We start from the raw sequence: 13,583 nt of genomic DNA, 5'->3' as shown, positions 1-13,583 counted from the left end.
GTGGGACCAATCTCTAGCTTTTTTCTCTAGTCCTCATCCTATTACAGTCATACAAAAGTAATAGATGTCTGCTTATTCAGTAGGTGTAGACATTTGAATTGTAGACAAGTATATCTGTTAGCTGAACCTTATCTTTAATTTATGAATTTCTATCTCTAGAATAGATCAACTAATATAGAAAATCTACCATTCCTGAGAGAACGACATCTAAAAAAGTCCAAGTTTTCATTGTTTACAGATGATTTAGCATCTTAAAGCTGGCCAAATGCATACTTGGCAGATGAAATGAAAGAATGTATTCCCTCATTTTTGATTCACACTGTTGAGCTATGACATTTCCCCGCAGATTTATGTTTCTGGAAAGTTCAACCTGCAGTGACCAACAATATTCATCAGTCAGAAGGGTCATCCCCAGACTCCAAGAACCACTTTTGGACCATGTCTTTGAGCTGTTTCCTGCAAATTTTCACCAAAGGAAATGGAGCTTGCTGAAATGCAGAGAGTGAGAATCTTTCCCCGAGCTTGATTATGTGGGAGTGTTTCAGTTTATCCAGTCCATTGAATAACCTTGAGACTTGTAGGAGAGTTTTTGCCTCTGCAGCTTGAGCTTTTATCTGACTCAGCCACAGGCCTAAAGCTTTGTTTGCCTTAGAACAGCAGTCAGTCAAAATCACTCACTGTATAAAAATCTTCTCATGTAGATGCAGTTTTTTACCAGCATTTGAATTGAATGCAGGGGCATCTTAAATACAGTTTTCTGTTGGCTGCATGAGGCTTCAGACAAGACAAAGCAATGTAACCTCCCAGAAAAGAATGTGGTATCAGCTCCTAGGCTGTCCTGACATAGACAGAGATGCTGTGGAATGTAATGTTCATATCCAGCAGCTTGATTGAGCTCCAAATGCTAAAACATGTCCTAGAAAGGCATTTTCAGGATTATTAACAACCATTAGCACACAGATGCTAGATTTACATGAGGGCATAATAGCCCCTACAAATACTGAAACATCTGGCAAATGGGATCAGGAATGCAATTTCGGTTGTTTTTGCCTCATCCACTAAGATGTGGTTCCTCTGAGTCTGCTTGTGAGGCTTATTGTGGGTCTATGACAAATATAAATACCTCTTAGTGCCCAGCACTGGGCACCAAGGGGTTCTGATAGCTTGTCAGGACCTCAGATATCTTGTGTTGCATCTCAGCGCACTCGCTTCGCCTCATTGCTCTGTTCCACAGCAATGCCAAGTCACTGTCAGGCAGCTGCTTCTGTGTTCCCAGTGGCCTCCAGGCTTTCAGCAGTGCTCCTCAGGGGTCAGTACTGGGACAGGCACCATTTAACATCTTTGTTGGTGATTTGGACACAGGGATTGAGTGTACCCTCAACAAGCTTGCTGATGACATCCAGCTGTGTGGACACACCAGGTTTAGTGGAAGGTTCACCTGTTTCTGGTATGGGAGGTGGGACTGGATGATCTTGAAACCCTTTTCCAACTATATTCCAAAGGATGAAATCAAAAATTACTCCAGTTTGAAACCTTGAAGTCAAACTGCGTTGTTATGATCACATTTAAGGGTGACAATGTCTTACATAGATTCACTCTTTGAATAGCATTTGTCTCTGACCCCTATATTAGACTTCGGGTGGAGAAACAAACCAAAGTTGTTTTCTATGAGCTTGTTTCTTTAACAATTAACTTGAAGTACAGCTTCAGTGTTTTCGTGTCTTCATCTTGAGGCCAAAGTTTAGGTAAGATAAAAGATGGTGCCTTTCCTTTGTATTTCCCCCAAATCTGGTGCAGGTCTGAAGTATGAAGATTTTGATCACCACTTGGCCAAAAAATAGCATCAGCTTTGCAAGGGATAGGGTCCAGAATCATATTTGAGCTGAGGGCACCAGTGCTGTGGTTATTCCTTACACTCAGGTTGCTTCACAGATCATTGTAACTGCCCTCAGAATTTCTACTATGATGCCCTACTGTCATATATGTAGTGCACATAAATTGAACTATGACACATGGTATCAAAAGAATAAATAAATATTTTAAAAGCTCTATTCATTATCCAGTGATGCCTAACTAACAAACAAAAAGACAAAGATGTAATTTCAAGTAGTTTTCCAAAGTAACATTTTAACAGCTTTATGAGCAAAAAGCTATTGATGGAACCTGGGAGGCTTTCATATCTTCAGTTGATTATATTGTACAATAGCTCAATAGGGAGAGAAACTCTAATTCAGGAAATGTGAAAAGGATTTGATATCAGGAAATGCAAGCACTTTGTTGAACAATGCTTTTATAAACATTCTGACCTTAAGTATATTTTTCCAGTTTTCCATTAACATAAAAATTAGTTTATTCATAGAACCAATGTTAGATGTCACAATTATTAGTCTGAGATTCTCCAATTACTTTGTCTCAAAATCTGTCACTCTTCTTAAAAACAAAGACATTTGAAGCCAAAATTTGCTCTGAGATCTAATTTTATATGTTTTGGGGTCACATAATTGTAGTCTGATTATATATTTGAATGTAAGTTTCTGTTTTGAATTCCTAATATAGTTGAATTAATTGAGGAAAAAAGCAATGCTATTTCTATGCATTTAAAAACCATTTTTCTTACATGTTCTCAGCACAATCCATGACTACAATAATGACCATCAACAGTATTGTGAAACCTGTATTCAATTTCAGCATAAAAATTCAAGTAAGTTGCAAGAATACCCTGTTTTCCAGAGAAAATAACTCCATATCATCAATTTCACTAATAACCAACTCATACTTCAGAGGGATGAGCAAGTAACTATATTTGAGTTCTGCATCTGAGAATGCTAAACCATTACAAACAAGGGAAAGCTCTCATGCCATGTATTAGACAGTATGAAAATATTAGGGAAAAATGAAGTTTATGTCACTGAAATCTTCTGAACTTCAGGAAGTCTATTGTATCCTTTGTTCCCCTAATCAGCTAATTTAATAAATCTTCCCTTTGGGAGCTACACTGCATTAAGTTAAAATAGCAACAAGTACTGAGAATTAAAAAGCTGTTAGATTAATGGTTTTTGTAAAATCAGTGCAAAAAAAAATCTATATTCTACTTTTTTCTTACATTTTTTTTTCTTCATACAAATTTTCTGTTTATCTCTTTGGCATCAGAAATTTCATGATGACTATAACATTAGCTTTGAAGCAAATCCAGTTATTTAAATAATACTTTTTCTTTAAATAATACTTTTCATAACCTTTACACTTCCTCCTTGGCGAGTCCTGGATAGTCCAACAAAATAAACTAAAATCCAGGTGATTTATTCTGACATACAAATATGACTCTGATAAAAAAAAATAACTACAATAAAAGAAAGATGAAATGAAATTTCCAGAAAAATAATTTCAGACTCTCATCATATTCCACTGTCATCATTTGTGCCTGCATTTATTACTCTGTCCTCTCCCTGCACTGTGACACATTAAAAGGATCTTTCTCTGCTGCTGTGACCCATCCACCTGGGTCTGTTATCAAAATTTAGAAAATTATCTTCATAGTGGCTCTGGCCACCATGAAATGGGTTTTCTACAGCAGCAACAATCCCAAACTAGCATTTCTTTATTTCAATGTCTTGGTGAGAAATGGAAGTAAAAAATTATGCAAATCAATAAATTATGCTGGGGAGAGATGGTACAGAGTGCCAGGGCTGCACAAACACAGGAACACAGTTCCTAGTAACCAGCTATACCTGTGGAAAGCCCAATGGACCTAAAGAGCAAAAATCATAGAACAACAGAAGGGTTTGTGTTGAAAGGGACTTTCAAGATCATTCACCTCCCTTGCCACCCACTAGACCAGGCTGTTCAGGGCCCTGTCCAACCTGGCCTTCAACACTTTCAGGGATGAGGCATCCACAAATTCTGGGCAAAAGTCTTCACCATGAAAGCTGAGAAACACTGGGACAAGAATCCAGAGAGGCTGTGGAACCTGTGTCTTAAAATTTTCCCAAGACCCTGAGAAACCTGATCCAAGCACAAAGTTAGCCATATTTTGAGCAGGGGGCTAGTGACTGAAGGTCCCTGCCAACTGAAGTAATTCTATTGTTCTCTGACTGTCTTTTCCTAATGAAGATGACAACTGCTTGGAAACAGAATTCATCTCTGTCCAAAAGAGTTTCATCCATTCATAGACCTGATGTGACCTTTCAGACAGTATTTGCAATCTTTATCAATCTATGAACATGAAAATGTTTGCATTTGTGTTCTAGATCTTCAGAGCAGCTTTCAATCTCTTCAGAAGTTTCTTTTATTTCATGAGTTTTCACAGATTCTTTTTTAATAGGACACAAATGCCTGTGTGTCCATATGCCACACTGAAAACTCTTGTTGATAGTTCTAATGAGAACAGTATTGGATGAGACTCAACTGATTATTTTGCAAAACCATCCTTTCTAAAGAAATAAATTTGCACTTAGTAGTCTGTGTTCTCTGTCTCTTTTCTTTCCATGTAGACTTCCCTTAAGTAAACAGTCTATAAACCATAACCCATTTTTATGCAGGGAAATGCAGAGATCTTTTATCCCTTAAATATCCCTATTGTGAAATAGGAAAAATATCTACTGGCACTCATTAGGAAGAAATTTTTACCAAGAAACTTACCTTATCTACATATTAACACAGGAAGTCATATGGAAAATGTATGTAATTATGGAGAGAGTGAGACTCAGAAATCTATTTCTTATATAAAAGAACAGATGAACCTTCATAATTACCTGTTTCCATTTTCCCATCTTGTGCTGCAGGCCCATCAGGAATTACACTCTTCACCTGGAGAAACTCATCCGGCTCGTCCCCACCAATGATGGTAAATCCAAAACCCATGTTGCTTTTCTTAAGAGTTGTGCTGAGGAAAGTCCCCTTCAGCTGTGATGCATCGCGGGTGAAGAGTGGTTTTTCTACATCAGTCAACACAAACAAGAAAGACAAAAGTTCTGATCTATTCACAACATAGCATGGACAGCACATAACAATATTGGCTGACATCAAGTGGCAGTGTATCAAAGGCAAGGAAATAAAGAGTGCAGGCATTCCAGGAAAAATATTTGTGGGTTCTTGTACTAATACAAAGCTTAAAACATATTTCCTATCTATGGCAGATCAGCCATAAATGAAAAGATATAAATATCCTTTGATATTAGAAATCCATTTAGAAGTGGCTATTGCGTAGCTGAAATAATCACAACAATAAAAATGATCTGTGAGGTAATTTAAAAACCTCTTTCCTAACCTATAAATTCAGCTTTGTCTACAAAGTAATACATTCCTCATAATTTCCCTCCCAGCCACAGTGAGGAAAACATCCCCTGTGAATGTCTCATTCCAAGAGGTAAATTCTAGACGAGCTTTTCTCTCCAAACACACGGGGTTTAGGCATCCAACAAGTGACACACATGACTGCTGTGCAAACTCCGTGTCTCGTGCCTCGGGGTGCAGTGTGGGTCCCCGTGCTGCTGTCCCGTGCTGCAGTGGGTGAGGGAGGGTTGGGGAAGGTGCAGATTTGTGAGCCCAGCTGGCCCCAGGGCTGGAGAGCAGCAGGACGTACCGTACAGCGCGCCGGCCCCGGCGGGGTCGTGCTGGCACTGCCACAGGTCACTGACGCTGCGGGACCTCCTGGGAGCGGGGCGCAGGCGGGCAAATTTGGGTCTAGGTAAGGTTGATGAGGAGCTTTCTACTGCCACAAAGGAGAACAAGCCTCACTCTCTGACTATAACCTCACGTTACAATCCATTAGTTGATACCAGTACTGCTTGATGCTTATGCAGCTCCTTTTGAGCGCATTCATTTTTATGTTACCAAGTGGCTGCATTCCTGTAAACTCCTATAACACTGTGCTTGAGGCTTTTAACATAATTGATGCTTGCTAGATGAGCTAGCTTAGAAACATACCAAACATCAATTAAGAGTAATTTAGAGAAAGTACAATTAAGTATTTCACTGTTGCCAACCTTGGGTGCTCAAGAGAGAGTTGTACATTTCCAGGAACAGAATTTATGATTTTATTTAGAAAATTACTTTGGGAGTCTTATTGTTCTTTCAATTTCTCAGCCTTTAGGAAACACTAGATTCAACTTTTCTGGTTTTTTCTCTGCACCTCTGGAAGTTTTAGTTGGCTGGTGAGTCCTGCAACTATTGGAACCCAGACATTTAAGGGAGAAAATATAGGTGATAACATTTTGAGCATTGGCAACACTACTGTTTTAACCAGACTATGACAAAATCATTGTCAGATAAACAGGAGAGCAGGATCTTTTATCTTAACCAAGATAGCTGACGTGGTACTGTACCTCGGAAACCTTGGGCCTGCATAGGCTTTGTTCCAAGTTCTGCGTTGGGCATGTTATGCTGCTGTAGCTTCCTTTTTGCTTCTAGGACAGGGTTTTCAAATTGAGTTCTTCTATTTATGTGGCTGGAAAAAAATTGGTTTTGATTAAAAACTGGGTTCAGTTGGGTAAAATGATAATTTTCACAGTAGGGTGCTGTAGGCCCCAATGGGCCTGAGCGTGTCCCTTACATTCCACACAATTTTGTTTGGGATGAGGATATACAACTCGTGAGTGCCCTGTGTAATGAGCAGCACTGAGCAGCATCCTATCACTTCAATATGCTAAATCTGCTACATAAAAATGGTTGTGATCTATGGGACTACATATTAAACAGCAGCACTGCTGAAACATGCTACAGCAACAGTTTTTCATGTCTTCGGCATGACCACTCTTCTGTGTATGATTCAAAGGATCTCAACTAGTTTTGTGCATTATTGTCAATTAGTTGTAAGTGAATTTACTCACTTACAGAAAAAAGAAAAGCCTATACAACAGAGTACTTTTATGATGGTAATTTACAAATAAATCTAATGGGTAATAAATTGAAGATGATTCCTTTTTAGTACTATGGTGTGTATCTGCTCAGCTGTACACAAAAATCAGATACAGAAATGAAATTAGATGGCAAATTAGAACTACACAGATGATATATGAAATATAAGAAAAGTTAGTACATACATTTTTTCTTGATGTTTTACATTTCCTACTACAGGTCATTAAGTCAGTCCATCTCTGGCATTAAAATGCATTTTTCTGCATTGTGTTTAGGACTATGATCTTTACTACTACTGTCACCATATCCTTGATTTTAATTCTTTAAAGCGCACATTTTTTCCATCACTGAGCTATCTTTCAATTCTGTCGTGGGATATGTTTTACATGTTTTCCAAGGAGGCAAAATAATGTAGTAGGCTGCATGGAACATAGCTGTAAGACAGGATCACAACAGAATCACAACAAAGAGAAGGGGCTTGTACTTCCAACACTGCTCTGGGCAATCAAATACATATGTTACAGAAGGGCAAGCTTTTGTCACTCCTTATTTGTTCTCACTGGGTTACCATCTACTGCGGTCTTCTGAAAATCCAATCCCAATCATGGGTTTAAGCACTTGGACGGGTTACCTGGTAACTTTCACAACTCTAAGGTCCTAAAAGGGTATTTTTTTACATAGCAATGACCTTTTGTGCTACATCAAGCACTTTTCAGGTCCTTTGAGATTTTGATCCTACCACAGCTTCAAAAAAGATAAGTGGAATTGCCATTAGGAAGTGAGGTAGAAGAAAGGCAGCAAGGCCCATGGGAGTGCAATACACTTGCAAAATAGGATTTAGTGTCCAATGCTAATGAAATGAAAGGACTTTCAGTCATGTAAAAGAATATTTGATTTAATGAGATGAAGTAAATGTGATAAATCCTTAAGTTGCTACTTTGTTCACATGGCTATAACTCATTCAAGGGGCTGCTAGCTTACTCTCGTACTCTAAAATTTACATTAATAGCTCTCAGTAAATTTTGATCTATGCTGCAGACAGAGAAAGTCCCTCTCATTTCCTTCCATTCTTCAGACAGGCTGTTTAAGATTGTAGTTATTCCTTTCCTTCACTTTTGCTTTCTGTTATTTCTAGTAATTGTCAGGGTGTTCAGCACCTTATTCTATTGCAAACCTAGAAACTTATGATAAAGGGAGAAAAAATTCACTAGTTAAAAATGGAGAAAGCAAGACTTATGTGCATTAAAAAAGGTAATAATGAACTACTAACAAAAGCATGAAAAAAGTAAATATGTGATGTGTTTATCATTTGATGTATTTTCATGTTGTAAAGGAAATACTGCTTTTTCCTTTACACAAGAAGTGATGAAACTCAAATACTACATAAAGTTCTGAGCACCCATGATCAAATGAAATGAATCTCTATGAAAGATTTTACAGGAAGACCAGTGAAATAGAGTATTCTATTATAGAAGATCAAAGGAGTTTTAGCTTTTTATTCAAGCAGAATTAATTCTGATATATAATTGCATTCTATGAATACATTTGGAAGTAAATACTAGAATGTATTAAAGATGGCAGGATTTCAGACTTGAAGTCTGTAGGCTTCTCACAAGAGATGTGTGAAGTTAGAAAACAGCTTCCAGTAGGAGGTATGGAGTACAATACCTAGCTTGTTTTATGTTAGCATTTGATAAGTTTTAGACCAGAGTTGCTATACATGTGGGTTAGTTGCTTCAACATAGGGATCATCTCTTACTTTTAGTGGCTCTAAATTATCCTGCCCTGTCCTCCAGCTGCCCTCCACAAGAGCAGAGATTTCCCATGGCTTTTGTGCCATATCGTGCATATGTAATGGATATCCAAGATTACACTCCAGTCTTCATTCAGGACCTTGCATTATGCTTAGTGTCATGTTGCAGTTGCAGGGAACACCTGAAGGAGAAGGGCCCCTGCAGACCTAAGACTCAACTTATATGTGGTTCTGTAATATAAGAGAAGTTGGGATTTTAGCTAATCTGTGATCATGGCTCAAGAAAGATTAGTTATTGTGGTACTGACATCACAGCTAGAATCAATTTTCTACTGCCTACCTACAGTTTCTATATAGTTTAAGTTATTATTTGGTCCATTTAAACAGAAATATCTTTAGCAACAGCTGAAAATGATATTTTGTCCTATAAGATCAGATAGGAAGACTAACAGGTTCTTGAAGCACCTCATGTTGTTGGTGCAACTTTAATTATTCTAAGCTCCAATTTATTCTCATAGTTTGACTGCTTTTTGGTAGTGTGCAATCTCCAAAGCACAATGTGAAATTTCCATCTAATTAAAAAAACCAAACTGCATTAAATATTGTGTCCAAGAGAACTCAAAGAAAAGGAAGTTATATTTCTAATCAGTAATTTTTAACAGTCAGTAATATTGTACTGATGTTACATGAAACACACCTCTTTTATGCAATTTTAACTGCTATACAGCTTCTTGGCTAAATGAGAAAAAGTGCTCCTGATGAGTTTACTCGAGAAAGAAGTTATTAAGCCAAGTAATTCTCTTGAAAAGACATTCTAGCTTTACATCTAGCTACTTCAACAGCATACACAATATTTATTACTAGCCTAGGCCTTCATAAGACAAGCCAAATGTGAGTTTTAGAGATGGTTACAAGTAAGTGCTTTTGTGGTTAAAACAGATTTTGGATGGTAGCCAAAATATATTGCTCATTTCTCATAGGATCTAATTCAATGAACAATTCTAACTTTTCTTCCTTTATTTTATACAATATATATTAAATCAAAAATCCTAATCCAACTAATTTATTCTAGTGCCACTGTGGCTGTGCAAAGAAGGAGTGGCTGGTGCTGCTGGCCTGTGTTATCTCACTGTATCTCAACTGGAGACAAACCCTCAGAGGTAGGATTTTCTTTTGAGCTGTGTTTATTTCTGATGTCAAAATACTCTGTATGATGGGGAGGAACCATCACCACCAGCCAAACTATAAGACACAGACACAGTTCTACCCTCTCAGCAGTCAGTGGGGCCAGGCTAAGTTGTTTTTGTGATGAGTTTCAGGTTAGATGCACTTAGGACAACTGAAACACATCATTAGGAGATTTGTGGGCCATAGTGCCTAATTTGCAGACTTTAGTTGATGGTCAAGGCACAGAGCTCTGACAAAATGGTAGCAGGTCAGAGCATGGGCATCAGTAGAAGGATTTTAACCTATCTCCTTTACTTAGCTACTTTCATATATGAGATGGGTTTTTTTCAGTTTTTGCCTACAGCTTTTGAAATTACCCATTACCCAATGGGTACCCACATGCCTATTAGCCAACAAAGTAATTCTGGGGATCCAGAGGCCTATAAAATGGATATTCTAATGTATAGCTTGTGAGTGCCTAGCTACTCTTTATATTCACATTTTTCAGTTGATAACACGTTATAATGACAAAAAGACCTGAGAAAACGTTTTCTATTTGAGTAGAGAATTGTCAGAAGTTGTAAATCAAGGAGGTATGTTTTCCTAGGATAAATACCTATATGGCTAATTTAGCTGTTTTATTAAAGAGCCCATGCCTGAAAATTGAGCTCTGTGTTGTAGTTAGTCATCCTTAAAGAGGAAAACAATCTTTTGGCAATTAGAATCCTGAAAGACCCAGTGCACTCTAATGACTACTCTCTCTCCATAGTTCTGCACAGCTCAGTGCTGTTAGTTCTTAGTTTACAAATTAAGGCCAGATTGCCTGAAAGTTAACAAACATATAGCAAACATTTCTCATTTATGTCCAATGTCTACAGATTACAAATGAGTCCTGGACCTGCATAAAAAAGCAAATGGAAATTATAATATTCTATCACACCTACATAAATGCATGATTAAGAGAGGTAGTTATACTGAGACTTTTTTTAACAGAACTTGCAAACAAATTTACATACACTGTGATTTGGTTTTAGTAACTCGACTAGCAAAAGGTTTAAGTTTCTTTGTTCTGGTTTGTTTTCTTTTTAGCTTTTTCTCTGGTCTCAGAATATTTAATCTGAACATGGCTGCTCCTTGAAGGTGAAAGGGAGTCTGTCTGCCTCATTGCCCAACTGTACAAACTTGCCATGAGATACAAGCACCTCAGTGAGCAGAGTACAAACCTTTCTTTTATGAGGATTTTGTAGGCCTGCATGTAAACTTGGACTGGACCTAAACATGTGGAAGTTTGTAATCTTGCTTCTCATAATTTACCTACTTTTATGACAAAATTAAGAGAGTTTATTGTTATCTGATTTTATCTAGTTAAAAATGAACTCATCTGTTGAGTACTATAATAAAAAAGCTGTGACTGTTATATATTGCAGCAGGAAAAATGGAAAGCAATCTTTGTTTCAAACTTATTGAGCTCAGACAGCAAATTAAACTACAGCTACATTTTACTGACTATAAAACTCCATGTGAATTTAGCAGGGCTGCAGTTTTAATGACACACCATGAGCATCCATTCCACTTCTAAAAACCTCAGAGACTGCAGTAGGTTTGATATATCTGTCCACAAATATTATCTGTGGTAGGATTAATAAATTTGGCCCTAACAGCCTTAAAATATGTAATTGCAAAATAACATCTGGGCCTGGTGCCTTGCATCTGTTTACCTGTGGTTGGACATGAAATGCAGATAAATACTTGTTCCTTTTCTGACTCTGCAGTGGAGTGTGAGCCTTGCTGGTGCCAGAAAGCCTCAGGCTACACCAACAACCAAGGGAGTCTCAGTAAGAGATTACTGCACAGAAATTGCACAACACCTGTTACACGCCAAAATACACTAAAAACCACTGGGGCAGAAGCTTTACTTACACCCAGCAGCTGCATAATTGTATGTGCAGAAATCTTTGGCAGGGGTTATGTACAAAATTGTATGAGAACTGCAGCCCCTACCTACCTGGGGACATCATAAAAGAACTCAGGCATCACAAGGGGGAGTAATTTAATGGCATTATGTAGGGACTTCAAAACTTATCCTTTTGCTTCAATCTGGACTGACTGAGGTGATGTGAACTGAGCAGCAAAGTAGATGGAGCTGCTGCCTCTTTCACCTGAGGGCAGGAAGCAAGCTGGGGACAAAGAAGGAGAGCAGGTGCTCTGGCATTTGGAGAATGGGACAGAAGAAGTCAGCAGAGCAGTGAGCAAACACCATTTTCTGTTGATTGTTTTCTTTGTAGAAGGCTGGGGTTGCATGGGCATTTACAAACCGCTGCTGTGACAGCAGGTAAGAAAGGGGCATCTTATGTCTTCTAGACCTCCAGGAATCAGATGATTTTTTAGTTTCCTTGCACACCTGGACCCTTGCATAAGAGCAGCATATCCTGAAGCCTGGAAAAGCTGCATCTCCAATACCTGTCCAGGGCAAGTCCTGCAGTCAGTGTGCTTGTATTGATCAAGAGACCAAGGGAAAAATGTGAAATTTTCTATTTCCTATGAAACAACTAGATAAATATACTGCTTGAGTGTCAAGATTTGAAATTGAAATTTTAGGTCAGGGGCAATATTCTCTGAAGATCTCTCTTGTTTAATAAAAGGCACTAATGGATAGCTGTTTCTCAACCTTTCAAGTGCAATCTGCACAGTGACAGGAGTGGTTTTCTGTCTCCTCTCTTGCATACTATCTGTAGAGAGCAGAGTGAAAATAGATCCCTCCCAAACAGGTATCACAATCTGAATCTAGATTTGTTTTTCAAAAGTCTCATTCACTATGTTAAGAGCTGTCATTCACTATGTTAAGTTAAAGCAGAGGAAATAATCTCTCAGATTTATTTTATGTTTGTACATATTTTACGTACAAACTGGCCAGATTCTACCATTACTTCAAACAAAAGCATTTTTTTGGCCTTTGCACAGAGGAAGAAGCTTTTTTCTTCTTTCATAACTAAAACAGAATCTGAAGAAAATGAAACCAAGGATTGTTCTATGAAAGTAGAATTTATAGTGTTTTCAGCTGCACTTTTAAATACAAAATAAAACATAAAATTTTATATGCAGCATATAAAAAACTTGACTGCTGGTACACCAGTATTAACACCTGATTTGCAGCAAGGGAGGACTACCCAAAACCAGATTTTAACTGAACTAAAATGATGATGCTTTGCTATATTCATTGATTGACAAGATTTATGCCTTGCTGGATATCCAAAGCTTAGATAGAAAATGCAACATCTCTTTAATGGGTATGTTTGTTGCACAAGTGTCAGCTGGAATGATACCATGGAACCAGACCCTGGATAGAGAGGGTGACTGAATGCCTGAGGCACTGATTTGGGACACTTTGAATGTATCTGGATATATTAACTGCCTTGATGACTGAGAATTCCTGGTATACCCTTAATTTAACAAGTAATTGTACCCATTCCTTGCCAGGCTGAGCACTGCAGAGGATACCAGTATTAGGTCATGACATATTTATAGCAACTTAATATTGAACTTAGGAACTTACTCAACATAATAAGTGCCATAAATGGGATCATCAATTTTCTCCCAGCCATATGGAAGCTCTGAAAAACAAAGAGTTAATCCCTCTCAGTATATACAGTACAGAATGCAAAGATTTCTAAAAACAAAATTGTGGATCTTTGCTGGGTGTTGAGGGAAATAATAGTGAAATTAGATACAGTGACTAAAGCAAAGCCAAATCATGAACACACCCCATGGCAGCCACAAGTTGTAGTAACTTGGAAATTTGCATGTAAAA

At 37.9% G+C, this 13,583-nt stretch overlaps 1 protein-coding gene across 1 annotated transcript in view; it reads right to left on the bottom strand.

Annotated features, from left to right (window-relative positions):
• MAGI2 (membrane associated guanylate kinase, WW and PDZ domain containing 2) overlaps window positions 1-13,583 on the bottom strand; it is a 714,309-nt gene that overhangs the window by 146,168 nt on the left and 554,558 nt on the right. The window contains 3 exon segments of the mRNA XM_054514801.1: window positions 4,752-4,934; window positions 6,324-6,445; window positions 13,329-13,386. Coding sequence (XP_054370776.1) covers window positions 4,752-4,934; window positions 6,324-6,445; window positions 13,329-13,386 — 363 coding nt within the window.

Source organism: Molothrus ater, chromosome 5 (assembly GCF_012460135.2).
Source record: "Molothrus ater isolate BHLD 08-10-18 breed brown headed cowbird chromosome 5, BPBGC_Mater_1.1, whole genome shotgun sequence".
Taxonomy (NCBI): Eukaryota; Metazoa; Chordata; class Aves; order Passeriformes; family Icteridae; genus Molothrus; species Molothrus ater.
This window is presented reverse-complemented; position numbering and strand designations above follow the sequence as displayed.